This window comes from Prionailurus bengalensis, chromosome E4, assembly GCF_016509475.1.
Source record: "Prionailurus bengalensis isolate Pbe53 chromosome E4, Fcat_Pben_1.1_paternal_pri, whole genome shotgun sequence".
Taxonomy (NCBI): Eukaryota; Metazoa; Chordata; class Mammalia; order Carnivora; family Felidae; genus Prionailurus; species Prionailurus bengalensis.
Genome location: NC_057360.1, coordinates 11,970,499 through 11,990,706, shown reverse-complemented (window position 1 = coordinate 11,990,706; position 20,208 = coordinate 11,970,499). Strand labels below are relative to the sequence as shown.

The following is a 20,208-nucleotide window of genomic DNA, read 5'->3' as shown; positions in this document are numbered from 1 at the left end:
CCAGGCAAGCGCTACGTTCAGCATTTTGGTGCCTCTGAACCAAAAATGCTGTGGAGGAAGCGAGAGATAGAGCCCGAGGCGTGGAGGGTAGCTGCTCAGTCACGATCTGGGGTGGCACACTGAGAGATCTGTACGTTCTCCTGAAAACTTGCAGGGCTGATGCAGGATGGAAGCAGGGAAGTGACCCAACGGATGAAGACGCTCTATGAGGGAGGCTGTGTTTATCAGACTGTTCATCAAAAAAGGAGCTCTAGGGGCGCCTGGGTGGCTCAGTCGGTTGGGCGTCCGACTTCAGCTCAGGTCATGATCTCGCGGTTCGTGAGTTCAAGCCCCGCGTCGGGCTCTGTGCTCAGAGCCTGGAGCCTGCTTTATACTCTGTGTCTCCTCCTCTCTCTGCCCCTCCCATGCTCATGCTCTGTCTCTCTCTGTCTCTCAATAATAAATAAACGTTAAAAAATTAAAAAAAAAAAAAAGGAGCTCTAGGGGAGCCTGGGTGGCCCAGTTGGTTAAGCGTCCAACTTCAGCTCAGGTCATGAGCTCATGGTTCGTGGGTTCAAGCCCTACATCAGGCTCTGCACTGACCATGCAGAGCCTGCTTGGGATTCTCTCTCTCCTCTCTCTCTGCTCCCCCCCTGCCAAATAAATAAACTAAAAAAAAAAATAAAGAAAGAAAGAAAGGGAAGGGAAGGGAAGGGAAGGGAAGGAAAGGAAAGGAAAGGAAAGGAAAGGAAAGGAAAGGAAAGGAAAGGAAAGGAAAGGAAAGGAAAGGGAAAAAAAAGAGCTTGGCCTAGGATGAAAGAAGGGAACCATCTCTTATGGATTAAAACATTCTTTCTTTGTCTGGTCCGGATGCTCAGTCATGAGTTCAGAAACCTCTCTTCACACACTAATGGGGCTCTTCATCATTTCTCATGGAAGGTAACAAGGGGCATCAGAGGGGTCAGGAATGCTCAAATGCAGGTGACTGAGAGTGGCTGTCATACCTGATGGAGCTCTCATGGAACTGACTTTCAGCTCTGATTATTAACTGCTCTAGGGCAGACCCTCTTGTTCCGCACTTGTAAGTTCTCTCCATTCACAGAATCACCATCACATTGAGGCTGGTGTTCTAAAGTTCCTTCACATACTCCCCTGTGGATGGGTGAGTAGGACGATAGACAAAGAAAGAGCGTCAGTCTGCTTAAAGAGCTGCCACCAGTCCCTCTGGGCGACATTTCTGTTTCTTTAACTAAATCCAGAAGGCAGAAGCGAGAGTTCCTAAGACCTAGAACCTATTCTCCATAACCATGTAGGAATCACATTATTCCTGCCTTCCCTGCACCCCCCACCCCCAGTTCTTTCTTTAGATTTGAGACGTTGCCAAAGAACCCTCCACACCATGATGAGAGACCGGCAGCCGCCCATCCTCCAATATCTTTAATAATAGATAAATCTGGGGCGCCTGGGTAGCTCCGTTGGTCAGGTCATGATCTTACAGTCATGAGATCAAGCCCTGCGCTGACAGCGTAGAGTCTGCTTGGGATTCTTTCTTTCCCTCTTTCTCTGCCCCTCCCCTGTTTGTGTGAGTGCTCTCTCTCTCTCTCTCTCAAAATAAATAAATAAACTTTTAAAAATAAAAATAAATAAATTCATTTGTGAGGATGGGGAATTTTCCTTGACCCACTGCAATGTGATTTTAACTTTATAGGACTCTATGGTCAAATAATAGGAAAATGCTGCGTACTCTGTTCCTCTCCTGCAAATTCAAAATGCGCATTCATTATCACATTGAAGGCTCAATAGTGCCCTGTAATAAATATACTTGCTCCCCTTCATTTGGCTTAGTGTTTTCTAAATTTATTTAGCCATAAGATGCTTTCCCCTTTTATCTCTCCACGGGACGATGGGCAGGCCGGCTGCCATATTTAAAGTTTCCACTCTGCGAGCCCATCGTTTGGATTAAGACAGGAGGCCCTGGTCACCCATGTTACCAGAGAAAGAAAACAGCCTTTGTTATGTGGGTATGGATTTGTTTACACAATCAGCTTCCCAACTAGTGGCTGGGGGAGTGTGACACAGGTTGCAATGACAGGGGACCTCAAGTGCCAAACAAATGGGTTTCAAGAACCAGCGATCTCAATGTCAACAGCAACCAAAAACAGCCGAGAGGCTGACGGCAAGGACCAGAGGACAAAGAAGAGGTTGTCACTGAAAAGCAAGAGAGGAAACATGAGTGGACTGTGGATTACATACTGTCAAATGTTTTCATTCAGCCCCACACGGGTCCCGACGCACAGCTTGTTCCCAATGCACCCCGATAATGAGCCTGTGTGAAAATCAGTAACAGACTTTCCCCAATGACTCTTACCTCTGATGACCTTTCTCGTTCATCTAGGTTTTTTTTTTCCTTTAAACCAATCATTTGTGTCTTCTTGCTTATTCCAGATGATGGAGAAAGCCCCTTGAACCCTCAAAGGTAAGAGAGACATGTTGCATGGTTGAGTAAACTTTTCTAGTTTGACTTTGTAACTCATTGTGATATATCAGAATGACTGTACATGATGTCCCCCTTTTGCAACAAAACTTTTGCAAAATCCCCCTTACTAATTCTAAAGTCAAATACACAGATAATATATCCTAACTACACACAGTGTTTTTTAAAAAAAATCAGTGATTTACTCATTGTAAAGTAAAGGAGAAATGAAAGGGAAAGTGATACATGATAGAAATAAAACGCTAAAGCCGAGGGACTACTCTAGTGGATGTGATGAGGCTTGCACCTTTGGGTCAACAGCCGTAAAGACCAACAGTCAGTGACCAACAGTTTTTAGTGACTCAAACAGCATCAGAGGCATTGACAGCACCAACCTGATTTTTTTTTTTTAATGATGAATGACTCTGGTAAAGGATTGGAAAACCTGTTATAACCTTCTCTCAATTCACATGGCAATTGTAATTTAAAAGACACAAAAAATACGCTATTATATTTAAAGCAAGATAAGTTCTAGACTCAGAGGTTATTCACCTACAGGAATATTGAGTAGATATCCTAAAACTGTATGGAGTGAAGGATAAATCTTTTGCATCATATGCCTATTAGGTTATCCAGTGCCCCTGGCCCTTTCCCCCACTAAATGTCAGTAGAACTCTTGATCATTGTGAAAATTAAAACAAACAAACATACATAGGGGAAAGTACTACCATGCTTTGATAACTATTGCCAGATGATCAGATATCAAGCCTGGGTATTTTCTAAGGATTTCTTCTCCCCAGGAAGAGGCATAGCGGGTACTCAGTACCTACAGCTCAACAATAACTTAACGGGGGTGTACGTGCAACGCAAGTTGCCCAGAGCTGTTAAATGGCATCTCCAAAATATTGCAGGCATTTAATTTTGTTACCTTTTTTTTTTTTTAATTTTTTTTCAACGTTTATTTATTTTTGGGACAGAGAGAGACAGAGCATGAACGGGGGAGGGGCAGAGAGAGAGGGAGACACAGAATCGGAAACAGGCTCCAGGCTCTGAGCCATCAGCCCAGAGCCCGACGCGGGGCTCGAACTCCCGGACCGCGAGATCGTGACCTGGCTGAAGTCGGACGCTTAACCGACTGCGCCACCCAGGCGCCCCGTGTTACCATTTTTTTTAAATGCTTATTTATTTTTGAGAGAGACAGAGACAGAACGCGAGTGGGTTAGGGGCAGAGAGAGAGGGAGACACAGAATCGGAAGCAGGCTCCAGGCTCCGAGCCGTCAGCCCAGAGCCCAACGGGGGGCTCGAACTCACGAGCTGTGAAATCATGACCTGAGCTGAAGTCACTCAACCAACTGAGCCACCCAGGAACCCCAGTTTTGTTAGCGTTTCAAAGCAGAATTCCAGGGTCGGGTGTTCATGCATGATGTCTCAGGAACTCTGTGCTGTGCCGTCATCAAGGCCCCAGCACCACATGGAAAATCTTTGTGTTTCTGTCCTTTAGCCACCTAGGAACATACGGAGTTTTCACAAATGCTGCATTTGACCCAAGCCCTTAAGGTAAGTCACCCGTGAAGATATTTTTGAAGTAAGTGAGGGGAAGAGAAAGAATACTAAAACTTGACTTTTTAGTATATAATCACGAGTTACATTTTAAGCATGTATTAAATTTTTAAGCCTTGAAGGAAATTGCGTTGGCAGCAGGGGACAGGGTACGTCAGTAGAGTGACAATAGAAAGTAAGTTTATGCGAGGATTCCCATTTCCTCCGGGATAGAAATGCTCTAATAAGACATAACTTCTTTCAGGATGTGTGACATTTCCATTAATGGCCGCTCGGTGGTATTAACAACACTGCGGACCTAAATTTCATATATTAAAAAACAAAGAAACAAACAAAACAAAACACCGCGGCCTTGCTTGATGACCACAAGTCACACTCCTGGAAACATTCTACCAACTTCCATGCAGCCAATCCCCTATGTGACCTGCTGGAACACAAAAATAATTGGTTACTTTCTCTGTCCCCCAAAGCTCAGTATGAGTAGTTGAGTTTCCTAAGGAAAGGAGCCTAGATGGCAGATTATCTAGAATCTAGAAAGAGCTTGTGTTGATCCTCAGGGACAGAAATGCTAAGAGCTAGCTAGCTAGCTTGCTTGCTTGCTTTGAAGGAACATGTAATTATTTCAGTTTCTTTCGTCTCATTTTCAGAGACCTGTCCTCCTGGTCACCTCACTCAACCTCCATAGGATCCTATTTTTGAACATCAGGCTTCTTGCCAGACTGGGCTGTAACTGTGGCATATTTGCGGCAGTTTTCTGGAAATACTTGTAAAAAAAAAAAAAAAGGCATGAAGTTTCCTGTAGATTAGTCCTGGATGACAGCAGAAGGGTTGTGCCAGAAGCCCGAACTCTCCACCCACCCTTCCTGCTTCACCTCTTCCTTAAGCCTCAGCAGCCAGGACTGGATGCCTGCAGTGGTCTGTGGGTTTTGCCCAGCTGTCCCTTTCTTGAAAGACTCATTAGCCAGAGACTGAAGCATCTGACTTACCAGAAGACCAGACTGTGGAAACAGAAAAAATGCCTCTATTTTTGGATTGGAGGACGGCATCCTCTACTTTGTTGGGAGGCAGGTGGTGTCTGTGACTTGAGGGGACTTCTGGAAGGTCTTCTGGGGTCTCCAGTGCTTGCCCTTCATGAAGCTTATCACACCCTGACTGCAAGCCTTCCAAGAAGCCTCTGGTTGGCACCAGAGGGTGCAGAAGACCGAGAATCAAGACAGGAAGGCACGTGTCGCCTTCCCTCCACCGGTCAGTCCGCCCAAAAGGACCTCAAGACCAAAATTCAAATGTGCAATTAAAAGGATTCTTCCCAAATACCACGCTCTATTATTTGACGTTTTGTTCAATAAGGTCTGTGTACATCATTTTGTTTACATCAATGTAATGCATAATTACTGCTGTCCCAATGGTGGATTGACCCTTCATTCAGTCGTCAAATATATACCACCCCCCCCCACCACACAAAATCAGAGAAGAAAACGAAGTCAGGAAATCAGAGAGGCAGGAAAAAAATCATTATCACCTGAACGTTCTGTAAGAAAGAACAGATGTTCTTTATTAAACCACACGTTTAATGCATAGGTTGTTGAAAGTCACACAGTAGTTATCCGGAACTGATGCCCAAAAATAGCCAAACGGGACAGTTGCCTTGTCTCTGTGAGGCAGTAAACGTGTCATGCAGGACAAACAACACGTGGGTGCATATGCAAATAAAAATGGCAAAACCGTCTAGCTAAAGGGTTACAGTAACTTTGCAAGAGCTTCAGTGGTAACCTTGGCGGATTTAGGGACTCGCTGCTCTTAAAAAGCTTCTCATATCCTGTCGACAGCACCTCTGACTGCTTATCTTAGGCCAATCACTGGGCTGGGTGTTGCAGGACGGTGGCCACCGGCCCTGTGTCCGGAGTCAGAATCTGCCACTTGTAAAAGCTCCTCTGGGGAATTCTGATGGGGCACCGGCTTTCAAACCACTACTGTCACAGATACAGAAGAGTAAGGCCCTGTTCCTGCTCTAACAGCTGATCATCTAATTGGGGACACGATAGACATCCCGGCAAAGTAACAGAGGGTGAGCAACAGGAGTGTTTTGTTTGAATACTGCTGTAGGAGCTCATAAAGTGGGAAAGGCAACTCGAGTCCAGAAGGAGACTCGGGAGATACTCCTACCGGGAGATGGGTAGGACTCGATTTGAACTGAACCAGTGGGCAGCAAAGACAAAGAGATGGGCATTGTAAGTTGGCAGAGTAGTATCAGCAAAGCAGCAGACAGAAAGAAGCCTGCGTGGAGGGAGAGTGAAGCCTGGAGGGGGCCCGACATCACGTGACATCACCTCGTGCGAGGTGCCCCATTACAAGGTATCCAATCTACCGAGACAAACCGTTGAGACAGAAGCTTGGAGGCCCGCAGGTTCGGGGAACCTCGGACAGCGATAGTGATGCTTCGGACAACCTAAGCCTCCGATTTTCTAGCAAGGGCAAAATAAGATCTTAAGGCCCTGTGAAACAGCCCAGTGCTCGGGGAGACACAGGGGGGGCCCTGCAGCGGGAAAAAACACAATCGGAGAAATACGCGTGTGCGGGCTCCTCTCAGCTGCGGGCAATCGGGCACCTCACAGTATTCTTTTATCTTGCTAACAACTGCATCGGGGGAAAGACTCTCATCCCCCTCTTGGGCCGATGTTAAAACCGAGCTCTAAAGAGGTTGCGTCGCCGACCCAAGCCAGCACGGCGCGGGGAGTGGGACTGAGGTCTGCTCTGCTGATTGCCTCTGCGGTGCTGCCTCCGTGGCCTCGGGCCCTCCTCCGGCCAGAGCTGGGCGCGGGCAGCAGTCAGTGCGGTGGTCCAGGCCTGCCGGCCCCGTGCCCGGGCTCAGGCCCCCGCTTCCTCCCCTGCAATTGCAAGGTGTCCCTGCGCCCCTACCACAGCAGAATACCCTTTCCCCCAGATCGGGAGACCGACGCGGCTAGGGGCGTGGGGTGACGCCGCCCTGGGAACTGCAGAGGGCGTAGCAGGTGTAGACGCTTTCGCGGTGGGTGGCGAGGGGTCGCGGGCTCAGCAGGTGCAAGGGCCGGACCGCTTTTGCCCGCGGCTCGTTAACCCCTGGGCCCCGCCCCGCCCGCGGGGGCCTCCATTTCTGCCCTTCTCTCCACCTGCGGTAAAACATTCACCAACCCCTCGCCCTGCCTCCTCCCTCCGGTCCCCGCGGGCGCGGACCCAGCCAACCCCCTTTGGCCTGGAGGGGCGCTAGGAGGGGAGGACGGCTGGAAGCCGCGGCGGCCTCGGCGCCCCGGCCGAAGGGCGGGAGGACACCGCCACCCGCAGCCTCCCGGGGCGCATTGCAGCCGCGACGGCGGACCGGCCTGCCGCGCGGGGCGCGACCGGCGGCGGACGCGAGCGCGGCCCAGGTCCCCGGCTGGCGGCGGCGGCGGCGCGCGGGAGCGGGGAAGCAGCCATGGCCCCGGGCTGCCCGCGCCTCTGGGTCCTGGTGGTCCTGGGCGCCGGCTGCGCAGGCTGGGGGCGCCCGGGGGCCGAGGCGGCGCGGCTGAGGCAGTTCTACGTGGCCGCGCAGGGCATCCGCTGGGACTACCGCCCCGAGCCCGCAGACCCGAGGTGAGGCGGCTGTGGTGGCCGGTGGGCTCTCCCCCCCCCCCCCCCCCCGGGGAGCATCAAGTTACCTCTTCTAGGGAGCTTTTCCTTTGCAATCGCGGGGCTTGCGCAGCAAAACAGAGCGGAAAAAACAAAAAAGCAAAAAACCTTATCGCTAAGTTTGGAAACAGAATTGCCAGTTTTGCTTCTAGCGGGGCAGCGTAGCCACGATGCAGTGTGTGTCCTTCCGAGGTTATGGGAGACACAGGTGCCGCTTTCAAGAGTTGGTGAGCACAGGTTCGTTAGAGCGGCTCACTGGGGGTTGAGTGCGGTGATGGACGCAGAAGCACCTCATTCGCCCTTCCTGCGAAGTCCCAGGCCAGAATTTTGGAAGGCTCGTGTTTTTCTAGAACCTCTAGTTACATATTATTTATTTCGTCCTCCACATGGCTTCCTCTTGTAAAACTAAAGATGTACGCTTTGGCCTTCATTACAAGCAGAGTGCCCAATCGCGGTCGCCAAATTGCCACAATTTTGTTGTGTTCTTACAAATGACTTTCAAACCATCATCGGTCGGTAATTTTGCAACATGTTTGTTCCTTTACCTTGTCTTCCGCTTCATGTGGCTCGTTTTATTCACGTTCTTAGTCCCTGGGATAAAGTCTACCCCGGGCTATTTTGGAAGGGTCTCTGTTAACAGGCATATGTAACGAAAAGGTGGCTGAAATAAGAAAACTCTATCTTTGAATTGCAAACTATTTTTCCTAATTGAAAGGTTAAAAAAATAAGACTTCCCAGCAATGAAACAAATTATAGGACCTACTCACTATTTCCAGTTATATTTTTATACTTTTTAATGGTAAACCTCTCAGTGTGACTCAAGTTTTTTTTTTAACTTCACAGTTTACATGATTGTGAAAGACATGTTCCTCTTTTACAATTACAAAACCAAAGCAATCTGCCAAAAAATAATGTAATATTTCAAGAGTCTTGTAGCGTATAGCATTAGATCCTTCAAAGAATTGCTTTGTAACTGGGTTATTTTGGAGGGTACTACATACTATCTTGGTCTTGTAATAAGAAGAAATCCTTACTCAAAAAATTTATTTTAAATATTGTCTTTCAAGTCGATGATCTATCTAGATCGCACCCACAGCCTTAGGAAACTGCCAGAAACCCCGAAGAAAATAACAGGCTTCCCAACATTAATCTCTCTTGCTCGTGGGCAGACAGTAACAGCTTGCTGCCTTCGCGGGGGCACCCCGTGCTTGTGCTTGGAAGTTTGTTCTTCCTTCTGTAGTTGACTCCGAAAATGACAAGCAGAACCGCACAGGGCAAAAGCCTGAGTCACATGGTGAGTCCACAGGGCACCATGACTGGTTATCCGATCCCCTCACCCTGTGGTTGAGTTTCCAGAATTCGCGTAAGAGTCATAACCCTGGTGCCAATTATTGCGCCCAGACCATGGAATGATAACCTAGGCCAACTGTCAATATCTTTGAACCTCAAATCATGTCATTTCTCTCTCTGGCACTTTCTAGTGAAAAATCTAACCCGTGTATCTGGCTGCTTAAACTCAGAGCTTGTGCTCAAGTGGCCTGCACCCGCAGCTGAATGGCACTCACTTTAAGGAGATCGGTCTAGACAATTCCATTCTTTGCCAAAGTGTATTTTAGGACAAAGCAAAGATCTCCCCTCTTACTTCATCCAGTATTAGCAGCAGAATGGCTTTGAGAGGTGACATATATCCATTATTCTTGTTTGAAGTCTGAAGTAAATGTTTTTGAAAATTTCCCTAAGGAAACTTGTTCAGTCACTTACATGTATGTAGGTAACAGGTATTGAAAACGAAAACATATATTTTGTTCCCCTCTAGGGTTCTAGCTTTATATGATTCTTATTATGATCAGATCATTTTTAGAGAATCCTCATAAATGAAAAATTCATCATGCCTGTTGGAAATCCTATTATTTTTAGCTTTCTACTTAGATTAGTTTTGAATAGCAATTCAGTTGTTCGAAATCAAAACAGATATACCTCCGGATGTACACACAATATATACAGTGAAATATGGTAGAAAATATACCCTTATTGAACAAAAAATACACACCCCACACAAAAGTCTGATTCTGCTTAGTAAAGCTTTTATGCCATCATCCGTGGTCATGTATTTCAAGATCGGGGGTGGGGGAGGGGAGGGTTGTTTTCGAATGTACTAAAGATTAAATAAATATAAATGGATTCCAACATGAGGGACACAGCTACCATATGGAATCTTAAGATTCTTGGGTTCTAAGAACTCTCAGAGGTAATTTTGTTCATTTTTAACATCGATGTTTGACCTTCTACTCCCCCCCAACCCTAAGCACCAATCCCACCCCCCAAGTGGTTGTCTAGTTTCTACTGAATGCTTTCAGCGACTGAGAACCCAGTACCTTGAATAGCTAGCTGCTCATTTCTGAAACACTTTACTCCTACTTCCTTAAATTCTGCCCCCAAACATTAACACAATTCTTGTATCCCACATTTTAAAAAGTTTAAGAATTACTGCAGTTAACGATTTTTCTGCTTCATAGGAAAACATGGAGACTAAAAACCAACTTTTATTACCTCTTAAAAATATGACTAGTTAGCACGAATTGGATATTTACAACGCGCTGGCCCCAGGCCCTTTGCAGGTAGCCGTTTATGTAATACTTGTAACAGCCCCTTGAAGATTTTACTATTATTCTCATCTCACGCTTGTAGAAACTGAGGCACAAATGGATTAAGTACCTTGTTCAAGGTTAGACAGCTAATAAGGGGTAGAAACGAGATTCAACCCCAGACACTGAGTCCACAACGTGTTGTCTTAACCACTGCACTATATAGACACTGCAGCAAAGGTGGTGAGTATCCCATTCTGTGAGGCCCTGATTTTAGGGGGGGGGGGGCACCCTGTCTGGATTAGGAAGCCTCACAAAGCCAGTTTGTTCAACGGGTTTAGACAGTTTTGAGAAATTTCCCCCAACTACCTTCCCGTTTACTTTCATCTGGAAGACCGAGGCAGGAACGCCGTGCCCAGCTTTAGCGATGCAGACGGAAAAAAGGCCAGAAGCAAGCTCAGTCTCTCCCTGACTCCCCTTCTGTGATACTTTACCATGAATACAAGGGTTTCACCTCTTGGAGACTTGGCTCTGCCACTTTTCCATTGATCCTCGTCGGGACAAGTTACTCAACATTTTCTGAGACGTGGGTTTTTCATTTGTTTGTTTCCAGGGTGAATCCCCAGGGCTTTTACTCCATTAGCCCATCTCCAACTTCTCAGCTAGAAATAGGGTCCACCAAATCAGTGTTTTTTTGCCATGTTCCTCAGGTAATTTACATATGTATTTGATTCATCAGTTAAAGAATTGCCCATGTATTGATTCATAGAGGATTTGGTTGTGGGTTTAGTCATTTAAAATCTAAGCCTAACGTTTGGGTTCACACGATGATCTTTGGTCCTTTTTTAGAAAATGGATTCTGGGGCCCCTGGGTGGCTCAGTCGGTTGAGCATCTGACTTCAGCTCAGGTCGTGATCTCGTGGTTCATGTGTTCGAGCCTCGCATTGGGCTCTGTGCTGACAGCCTGGAGCCTGGGGCCTGCTTCGGATTCTGTGTCTCCCTCTCTCTCTGTTCCTCCCGTGCTCGCTCTCTCTCTCTCTCTCTCTCTCTCAAAAATGAATAAAGATTAAACAAAAAAAGAAAAAAAAAAGAAAATGGATTTTGAGTACATTAGTTAAGGCAGACTCAATTTGGGAAAGAACAGTTATTTCAACAGAATATTCTTAAAGAGATCAATAATTGTTTTATTAACTTCACGTATTATTCATGTTTATAAAATCTCGGGTTTCTGAAACACAATTGAAATACTGGTATTCCTACCACATATCTGAGGACATGAGAAAGCCATCTGTCTTGTGATGAGATATAGATGTCTTCTATGCCTTTCAAATTAATTTTTGTATTTTATTTCTAGTTCGAATCCTTTTGCAACTTCCTTTCAGAAAATTGTCTACAGAGAGTATGAACCATATTTTCAGAAAGAAAAACCACGATCCAAAATTTCAGGTAAGCCCGAAGTATACTATTTAATTTTGAAGATAAACCTCTACGAATAGTTTGATATTCATATATATGTAAACCGTCTATTTGGCACTATCTTTGTAGAAATGCATGCTTTGGTTGTTTTTAACCAGTTCAGGCTACAGAATGTGTGGGTCCAAGTGCAAAGAGAAAATGTGGGGCCCCTGGTTCATATTTTTGGGAATTTCAAGGCAGGGGGCCCTTCTTGCCCATGAGGTGACATGGCCAGGAAGCTGGCTGTTTTTGACATTGATCAAAAAGCTCGACAAAACTTTGAAGTGTTTGAACTTTTAAGTTTATTCACGCATTGAACAGACTACTGTTGAGCACCCACGATGGGCTGGGCATTGAAGCAGGCGGTAGTGGACAAGACAGAACCTTACCTTGTCTTTCTTATCCTTGAGTGTGGATGAACCTTAACAAATAATCCGGTGCCTCCGTCTGGGTCCCTAGACTCACTCAAAGGAACCATATACGGCTGATTCTTTTGCATTGGTTTTCCCATCTCTTCTCCTGTTTTATTTATGGTGTGAGATGTACAACAGCTATCAGTTTCGAAGAGAAATCTCTCCTTTTCCCTCCTCTCTTCTTTAGTCAAGGCAAGTGGGTTGAGTGGGTTTTTGGGATCTTGAATATGGTACTATATTCCGCAGGAATGATAGAGGCCGTTAAGAGAGAACTTCCTCCAGCTGGGCCCCCTGGTCGATAATTCCCTCATCCTCCCACACTAACCAACTGAAGAGGGTCAACTTTCCCAAACTCCTCCTTCTGTCTCTCCGTGCAAACCGTTCTGTCCTGCCGCCTCTGACCGCCCTTTACCTTCAGTCTTCCCTTGGCTGGAGCCTGCCCTCCAGTCACAAATCAACAATTTTGGAGTTTTACAAACAAGAATACAGTGACTTAAAATACCTAAGGGCTCAGGGGAAGAATCCAGTGGAAAAGGGGAGGATAACACTATCGGAGAGAGAATAATTGCTGGAACCAGATTCAGAAGAAACAGGAAGTGAGGGGATTCAAAGCTTGGGCCGAATTAGCTGGAGATGAGATACCACCTTCACGGGGCTGGCGAGGCAACAGACGATAAGGTTACCAATAAAATGAAGTTTGTAGTTGAGGGCAGAAAGCTCAAGGATCTCCCGTCCTCTGTCACAGAGTCTATTCACTTTCATAGCTCTGGCTCCACGCTTTGTATGTACGACAGATACTTCAGAACTATCTAATTTAATTAAATTGTAGGTGGGTGAGGGCAAAATGAGCTGGGAAACATATTCATTAGGCCTGGAGAGAAGAAGAACTGGGCAGGTGTTTAGAGCCTTGCCTTGTGTGGCTTTTGCCAAGTGACTGAGTTGAATCTCTGGTCTGTGTAAGCCACTGTGCTGAGTGATGGAAAGGCCAGTGCCAGCCTGGAGACTCTCTTTTAGCCACGAAGGAGTCATTGATAGGTTTTGGAGAGGAGAGTGCTATGATCAAAATCCTTTGAGATGATTAACTTTTGAGGACATTTCCTGATTCAACCTCATTAATTAGAAGTAGACCTTGGGGGGCGCCTGGGTGGCGCAGTCGGTTAAGCGTCCGACTTCAGCCAGGTCACGATCTCGCAGTCCGGGAGTTCGAGCCCCGCGTCAGGCTCTGGGCTGATGGCTCAGAGCCTGGAGCCTGTTTCCGATTCTGTGTCTCCCTCTCTCTCTGCCCCTCCCCTGTTCATGCTCTGTCTCTCCCTGTCCCAAAAATAAATAAAAAACGTTGAAAAAAAATTTAAAAAAAAAAAAAAAGAAGTAGACCTTAATCAGGGCGCCTGGGTGACTCGGTACTTTAAGCGTCCAACTCTTGATTTGAGCTCAGGTCTTGATCTCACGGTTCGTGGGATCGAGCCCAGAGTGGGGCTTTGTGCTGACAGCGTGGAGCTTGGGATTCTCTCTCTCCCTCTCTCTCTCTGCCCCTCCCCCATCTAAAACTAAATAAATAAACAAACTTAAAAATAAAAGTAGACCTGATCATTAATTTATGTGTAAGCCCTGTGCACTTACAACATCACCTCTCTGTCAACCCCTGTATTTCTCATTACGCATTTGTTTTATGTGAATTCTGAGGCATTTTAACACCCGTTTTAAAAGGAGCTCCTTCCCGAACTCCCCAAGTCACTTAATGATGAACCCCTGAAGGGCAAGGGTAGTATTTTATTCACTGGATCTCTACAGTAGCTGATAGAGTGGGGCAAATTTGGGGTAAAGGAAAAGACTGAGAAGCTCTGGGTTTAAACACTACCATTGACTATGTGACCTGCCCCATCCCCCAGCCTGGTCCTGTGTCATTGGTACCTTTCCCTGTTTCCTCCTCCACCCATCTGGCGGGTACGATTCTAGCCGAACCTGGAGCCAGTCATGTGCCACTTCTGCAGCGTGAGCCCAGGAGTCATTCAAATTGCGGGTGGGGGCTAGGCTGTAAGACCAGAGGTCTGAAGGTGCCTGTCCAGCGAGGTTTGAGGCCCTGCGGACAGGTGGAGGGGCCAGTCTCATTTTCGGGAATCCTGTCTGGGGCTTGAAAATGGTTAGTTTTGACTCCGAATTTTTTCCAGGAGGATTAAGAAATGTTTGCCCCTGAAGGGGCTTTAAAATAACCCCACGACAGGCTTTCCTGTTTTCTGTAGTGTGTTGTTCACCTTGAGAGCAGGAGGCTGGGTTAGCTGGCTTCATAGCCAGCTAATAGTTTTCAAGTCCAAAACCATTTGGTACATGCTGTGCTACCTTCTTGGGACCACAAGATAGGCGACTCCTTCCCCCCACCTCACTGTCGGCCACTGAGGAGAGGGTGGGATGGGTCTCGGGCCATCTGGCCGACGGAGGAGCTGAATGGCGCTCAGACAACGTCCAGGCCTGTGTTTGCCCACGTGCGGGGAGGTATTTGGGGTGCACTTACGAACACATCGCTTTATTTTGCCTTAATTCCGAAGAAACCGAAAGGGAGGCAAATAAACATTCCACGTCGCTCACTGCAGCAAGAGGTCTTATTAGGTTAAATAACTTAGAAGACTTATCCTGGGCACCGGGCATTTGCAGCCCCATGATGCCAACAGACAAATCGCCAGGGCGAGGCTCCCATGGCAACGAAACCGGTGCACGCTGTGACAACATAGCCCTCTTGTGGGCTCCGGGGCATCCCAGCGGGTGGGAATAGCCAGTGGGGGCTTCTGTCGGCAGCTAGGACGGAGGGCAGCAGCCAGAAGAGAGAGGTCAGCCAGTGGAGCCAGATGTGGTCAGGAGTCAGAAATGGTGTAGACACTGGAACCATTTCAGGAAAGGGGGGCTTCTGAACCCGCTCTGTGCGAGGTGGGAGAGAAAGGTTCAAGAGTCCGCAGATTTGAGTTCTCACCCCAGCAGTGCCACCCAGTGACTGACCTTGAGCAAGCCACCCTCCCTGCCCCCATGTCCTGGGCTTTGTCACTGTCTCCGAAACGAGGATTGAACGACGTGACCTCACTGGCCCTGTGCAGAGCTAACACAAAAACAAACAAAAAGCTTCAGGCACATGATCAGCATAAAGTCTAGCACCGGGAGCTCAGCGAAAGGAATAAGAAAACTGGGTCCTGGGGCAGCTGGGTGGCTCAGTCCGTTAAGCTCCCAAGTTTGGCTCCAGTCACGATCGCGTGGTTCATGGGTCCGAGCCCCGCATTGGGCTCCCTGCTGTCAGAGCAGAGCCCGCTTCACATCCTGCCCCTCCTCTGCTCGTTCTCTGTCTCTCTGTCTCTCTCTCAAAAATAAATGAACTTAAAAAAAAAGAAAACTGTGGGTAAAAAGATAGGAGCAGAGAAAGATAGGGCCTCTGTCTCAAAAGTCCCATTTTCTCTTTGCCAATAGGTAGACATCCTATCTTTCAACATCCATTGAAACATCCTTTCGACATCCATTATCATTTCGACATCCTGATCTTCATCATTCCCAAGGGGCAGAACCCCTTCGGCCATATAAGGTAGCGTATTCTCAGGTCCCAGTAGTTAAGATGGGGACACCTCAGGGAGGGCCTTCATTCTGCCTACCACGCCCACCAAACAAAACCTTCCCACAGTGGCCTCCCTTTCAGAGAATGACACCTTCCTGCACCCAGCTGCCCAGCCAGAGTGTCACCGACCATCCACAGCAACTTGGACCCCTCACCCTCCACCCATATCCCATCCATTGAGGCCTGGCAGTCTGGTCTCCTAAGCGCTCTCTAGCATGTTCTTATCACCTCCGCTACTGTAACTTTACGGTAACTCACCAACATCATCCCCCTGGAGCCTTCTATCTGCTCTCTCGACATCCACTCTGGATTCTCCTCGGCTCATCCTCCACCAACGCAGCCAGAGATTTAAAACCCCAAATCTGGTCCATGTCTCACTTCTGCTAAAAACTCTCTAATGGCTCTCAGATACTCTTAGAGAACTCTAAATGGCCCAGAAGGCCCTACATGACAGGGCCTCTGACTATGCCTTCAGCCTCACTTTCTGCTCCTTTCTCTTGCCTGTTAAGCTTCACCTTCGCCATGGCCATCTGCCAGCTCTCCAAAGAGGCCAAGTTTTCTGGTGCCGCGGACCCTTTGCACGTGCTAATCCCACTTTGGCTTCAGTTAAAGCATCGCTTCCTCAAGGAAGTATTTCCCAACCCCGATCCCCTCCATGCGTCCGAGATTGGGCGGAATCCCTCTGTAAAATGCTCTTCAGGGTGTTCTGTACTTGGCTTTCATAATACTTACCATAGTTTGTCATCAAATGTTGGCGGGATTATTTGTTAAAATCTGGCATTCCTACCTTTTTTGTAAGCTCTGTGAAGGCGCCTATTTCACTCACCATTACAGTGCTGACAGCGAGGACAATGTGGGCACTCAGTGAATGTGTTTTGAGTGAATGAATACATATAGCGTGAGGGGTGGACTATTAAAAGGTGGTTAAAGGCCCAGTGTGTAGAGTCTGATAGGTTAGCTGCCTCTAACTAGCTACATACTATTGGGCAAGATGTTGAAACTCTCTGAGGCTCAGTTTCCTCATCTGTAAAATGGGTATGTTACTATCTCCTTGAAGATTTGCTCTGTGGTCACAGACCTCAACTGGCATTCATGGGCAGTGGTGATGATCATTATATTATATCGATATTATATTGCTCTCCTGTGATTCCTAGTGGAGAGAAGCCAGCCCCACCGAGTTTACAGATGGCTTGGCAATGAGAGCGGTCAACTCTTGTCACTTGTCTGAAATGGGACTTCTGGTGACAGGTTCTCAAGACCTAAAGGACATCAGAATCAGTCAGGAGCACATGTTCTTCACAAAACCCCAGTGATTTCCCATTCCACTTAGGAGAAAATCCAGAGTCCTTACCATGCCCCCTAAGCCTCACATGACCCACCCCTCCCTCACCTGTTCTCACTCTGCCCTCACCATTTCTCTTACAGTTCTTTGGATCCAGCAAGCTCACTCTTGCCTCAGGGACTTTGCACTTGCCTCAGGGCCAGAGTACTGTATGATTTTCTCCCTCACTTCACTGAGGTCTCTGAGGTCTCCCACCTCAGGGAGATCTCATGGAGCCAGTCACCTTCCCTCAAACCACCTTGTGTAATTGAAAATGACCGTCTTTCTTTTCTTGACCAAAGACAAAGACAGTAATCTCCAAGAAATGACGGTGGGTCTGAATGGGGGCGGACATGGTCAGAACTATTCCCCCTCTCTCTTGACTTGTTTTGGGCACAAGCCAAGCATTTCTGCCTTCCTGTCCTTAGCTGCCTGCCATGTAGAGGCAATGAGCTGGTCAGCCTCAGGACCAGGAGGAACGACCACCATTACTCATGGGGTTCATCCTTAGCAGCTCTGTCTTTGGTAGTCCTGAACACAGACCCATTATAAATCCTTGTTTCCACAGGACTTCTTGGGCCAACTTTGTATGCGGAAGTTGGAGATATCATGAAAGTCCACTTCAAGAATAAGGCAGACAAGCCCTTGAGCATCCACCCTCAAGGAATTAAATACAGTAAATTCTCAGAAGGTAAGAGGAATTTAATATCCCCCTGTCAGCGGAAAATGTACAACTCTAACAGCAGTGTCAAACATTGAAAAGCAGATTGTTGACCACATGTTAGAGAAATCTTTCCTTCAACTGGTAATTACGAAAGTTGTTGCCTTTGGAAGTTTCAAAGAGGAAAATGAACAAGTTCTGGGGTCATCTAGACCTCGGGTTCTCACTAGGTTCTTGCTCTTATAGTTGGATGGACAAGCTACCTAATCTTCCTGAATTCCAGTATGTTCATCTGTAAAATGACTATAGTAATACAGGCACCTTGCAAAATGGTTTAAGGCAGGGAGGTCCACAGACTTTTCTGCGATGAGCCAGATGGCAAATACCGTTGGCCTTCGGATCTCTCTTGTAACTACTCAACAATACCTTTTCGCGCAAAAGCAGTCACAGACAACGTGTAAGCGAAGGAGTATGTCTGGGTCCCAGTAAAACTTTAATACAGAAACAGGCAGCTGGCTGGATTTAACCCACGAGCTGTCGTTTGAAATCATGAGATAGGACTAGCCTGACAGAGGGCCAAGCCAACACAGAAAGCACACTTAATACGTGGTATTTTGTGGTGGTGCTTGTAGAAGTATGATTCAAATTTTGGACATAGTGACGTGGTTAAGAACGTACGCTGAGAAGGCAGACTTAGGTTCCCATTCCAGCTGTAGCGCTTTTGACTCTATGGCCTTAACATCTCTGAACCTCAGTTTTATCATCTATAAAATGGGAATGGTTATACCAACGCCGCAAGGTTGCTTTGAGGATTAAGTGAGATCGTTTAGGTAGTGGACAACACATGGTTCCTGGAACATGGGGAGCCCTCAATAAACGACAGTGATGAGAAGACAACGAGGGCAAAGATCACGAGGACGAAGGTGGTAAAAGTGACTACATCAGACACATGATAGTAAGCACCTATTGTTGACATCATTCTGGTTATTTCCGTTATGCTGACGTTCAGACCACAATACTGGTATAAGCACCGATACAAGAAAATTGTATCTATGTTGTAATAGATATTGGTATAATAACAGTTTTAAATAACTTCAGGCCCTTCATGATTCACAAATCTTCTTCCTCCCCTGTGTTCCAGCCATCATACCTTTGAAGAGAGCAACTGAGTAGGAAAGTGGGTTGTAGTGCAGGTTCTATTCTAGAGGGAGACTGCCTGGTACAAATCCTGGCTCAGACACTTACTAGCTGTGTGACTTTTGAAAACTTACTTAGCATTTCTCTGCCTCATCTTTCTCATCTGTAAAATGAGAATAAGAATCATACCTGCCCCATATCGGTTTGTTGTCATGAAAGCCTTGAACAATGTCTAGCATATAGTAAACACTTGATAAACATTAGACGTGATGGTAACATTGAGTCTTCAGTCAACATGGATTCCGGTTATGTTATATCTCAGTGAAAAAGTTTTAAAATATGTTCAAATAACTCCATATTTATCTGACAATTTATGGCTTACAAAGTGACTTTTACACTTATTATTTCTTGTGTGAATTGATTCGTCAAACTCATCCCAACTAAGGTATATATGATTGATAATAGGTCAATGAACTACCCTTCCCAGGACTATTTGCATTAGTGCTTGATCTTTGGATTAGGGAAAAACAATGAGGGATTAACTGTGAAATTTCAGGCATCTTAAAGAGCCAATTTGGCAAGACTCTGAGTGAGGTAGCATGCACAGGAGTCTCTCTTGTGTTCTTAAAATCATACGGCAGCGTAGCAAACAACCATTTAACCTACCTATGAGGCTTCCAGATGACTACATCAAGAATTCAGCAGTGGAATGTCAGAGGGGAAAACCCCCAAAATGTCACATCCAGGTTCCATTTCAAATAGGGGAGGAGATAAGGTTTGTGGACTTTGTACTCCAGCGGGGCTGTTTGCACAGGGAGCAAACCTTGCACCATTGCCCCTGTTTCTTTACTGTTTATTTGTTCCCACGCTCTGCCACAGCCAGTCCTTTATGAGCAACGATTTAAGATGCTCCCACCCCTTCCACTGGCCGCCCGATTACTGCCACGAGTCTCCTAAATCTGAGAAAGGCAAATACAGATTGGTGGGGAAGGTGGAATTTTTATTTTGGAAGTGAGATGCAAAGCTAGTAAGTAGGTTGAGTGCCCTGCATGGTAAAAGACAAGCCTGTTCATTTTAGTGTACCCTCCGTGTTAAAATAAAATATCCTCTTGCCTGACACTCACTCTGGCCCAGAGCCTTCCTCTATGGTTTGAAGTAATTTGGGGATTATGGAAATCAACTAACTACATACCGAGTCAGCTACATGAGAATCCAGATTCCTTTCTCGCAGAAGTAGGTACTGGAGAGATGGCTTGAGAGAGGACTCAATCCTTGCCCCTGTGGCCGCCTCATCTAACCAGGGGATGACACCACCTTGACACTAATCCTGCTTCTCTGGGAATTAATCCTTGAGCCCCACCAAGGATGTGGAGACCTACTCTCATTAGCTAGA

At 46.7% G+C, this 20,208-nt stretch overlaps 2 protein-coding genes across 7 annotated transcripts in view; both read left to right on the top strand.

Moving 5' to 3' along the window:
• The window catches only part of LOC122475586 (selectin P), a 41,084-nt gene extending 35,761 nt beyond the window's left edge, over positions 1-5,323 (top strand). For all 6 annotated transcript variants that reach the window (XM_043567518.1, XM_043567516.1, XM_043567513.1 and 3 more), the window contains 3 exons: positions 2,425-2,455; positions 3,954-4,009; positions 4,660-5,323. In XM_043567518.1, coding sequence (XP_043423453.1) covers positions 2,425-2,455; positions 3,954-4,008 — 86 coding nt within the window. In that variant the 3' untranslated portion in view covers position 4,009; positions 4,660-5,323. The remainder of the gene's footprint in view (positions 1-2,424; positions 2,456-3,953; positions 4,010-4,659) is intronic.
• A 2,111-nt stretch (positions 5,324-7,434) lies between these two features.
• Positions 7,435-20,208, top strand: part of F5 (coagulation factor V) — a 76,206-nt gene continuing 63,432 nt past the window's right edge. Inside the window, exons 1-3 of the mRNA XM_043567951.1 lie at positions 7,435-7,618; positions 11,594-11,685; positions 17,586-17,708. Coding sequence (XP_043423886.1) covers positions 7,461-7,618; positions 11,594-11,685; positions 17,586-17,708 — 373 coding nt within the window. The 5' untranslated portion in view covers positions 7,435-7,460. The remainder of the gene's footprint in view (positions 7,619-11,593; positions 11,686-17,585; positions 17,709-20,208) is intronic.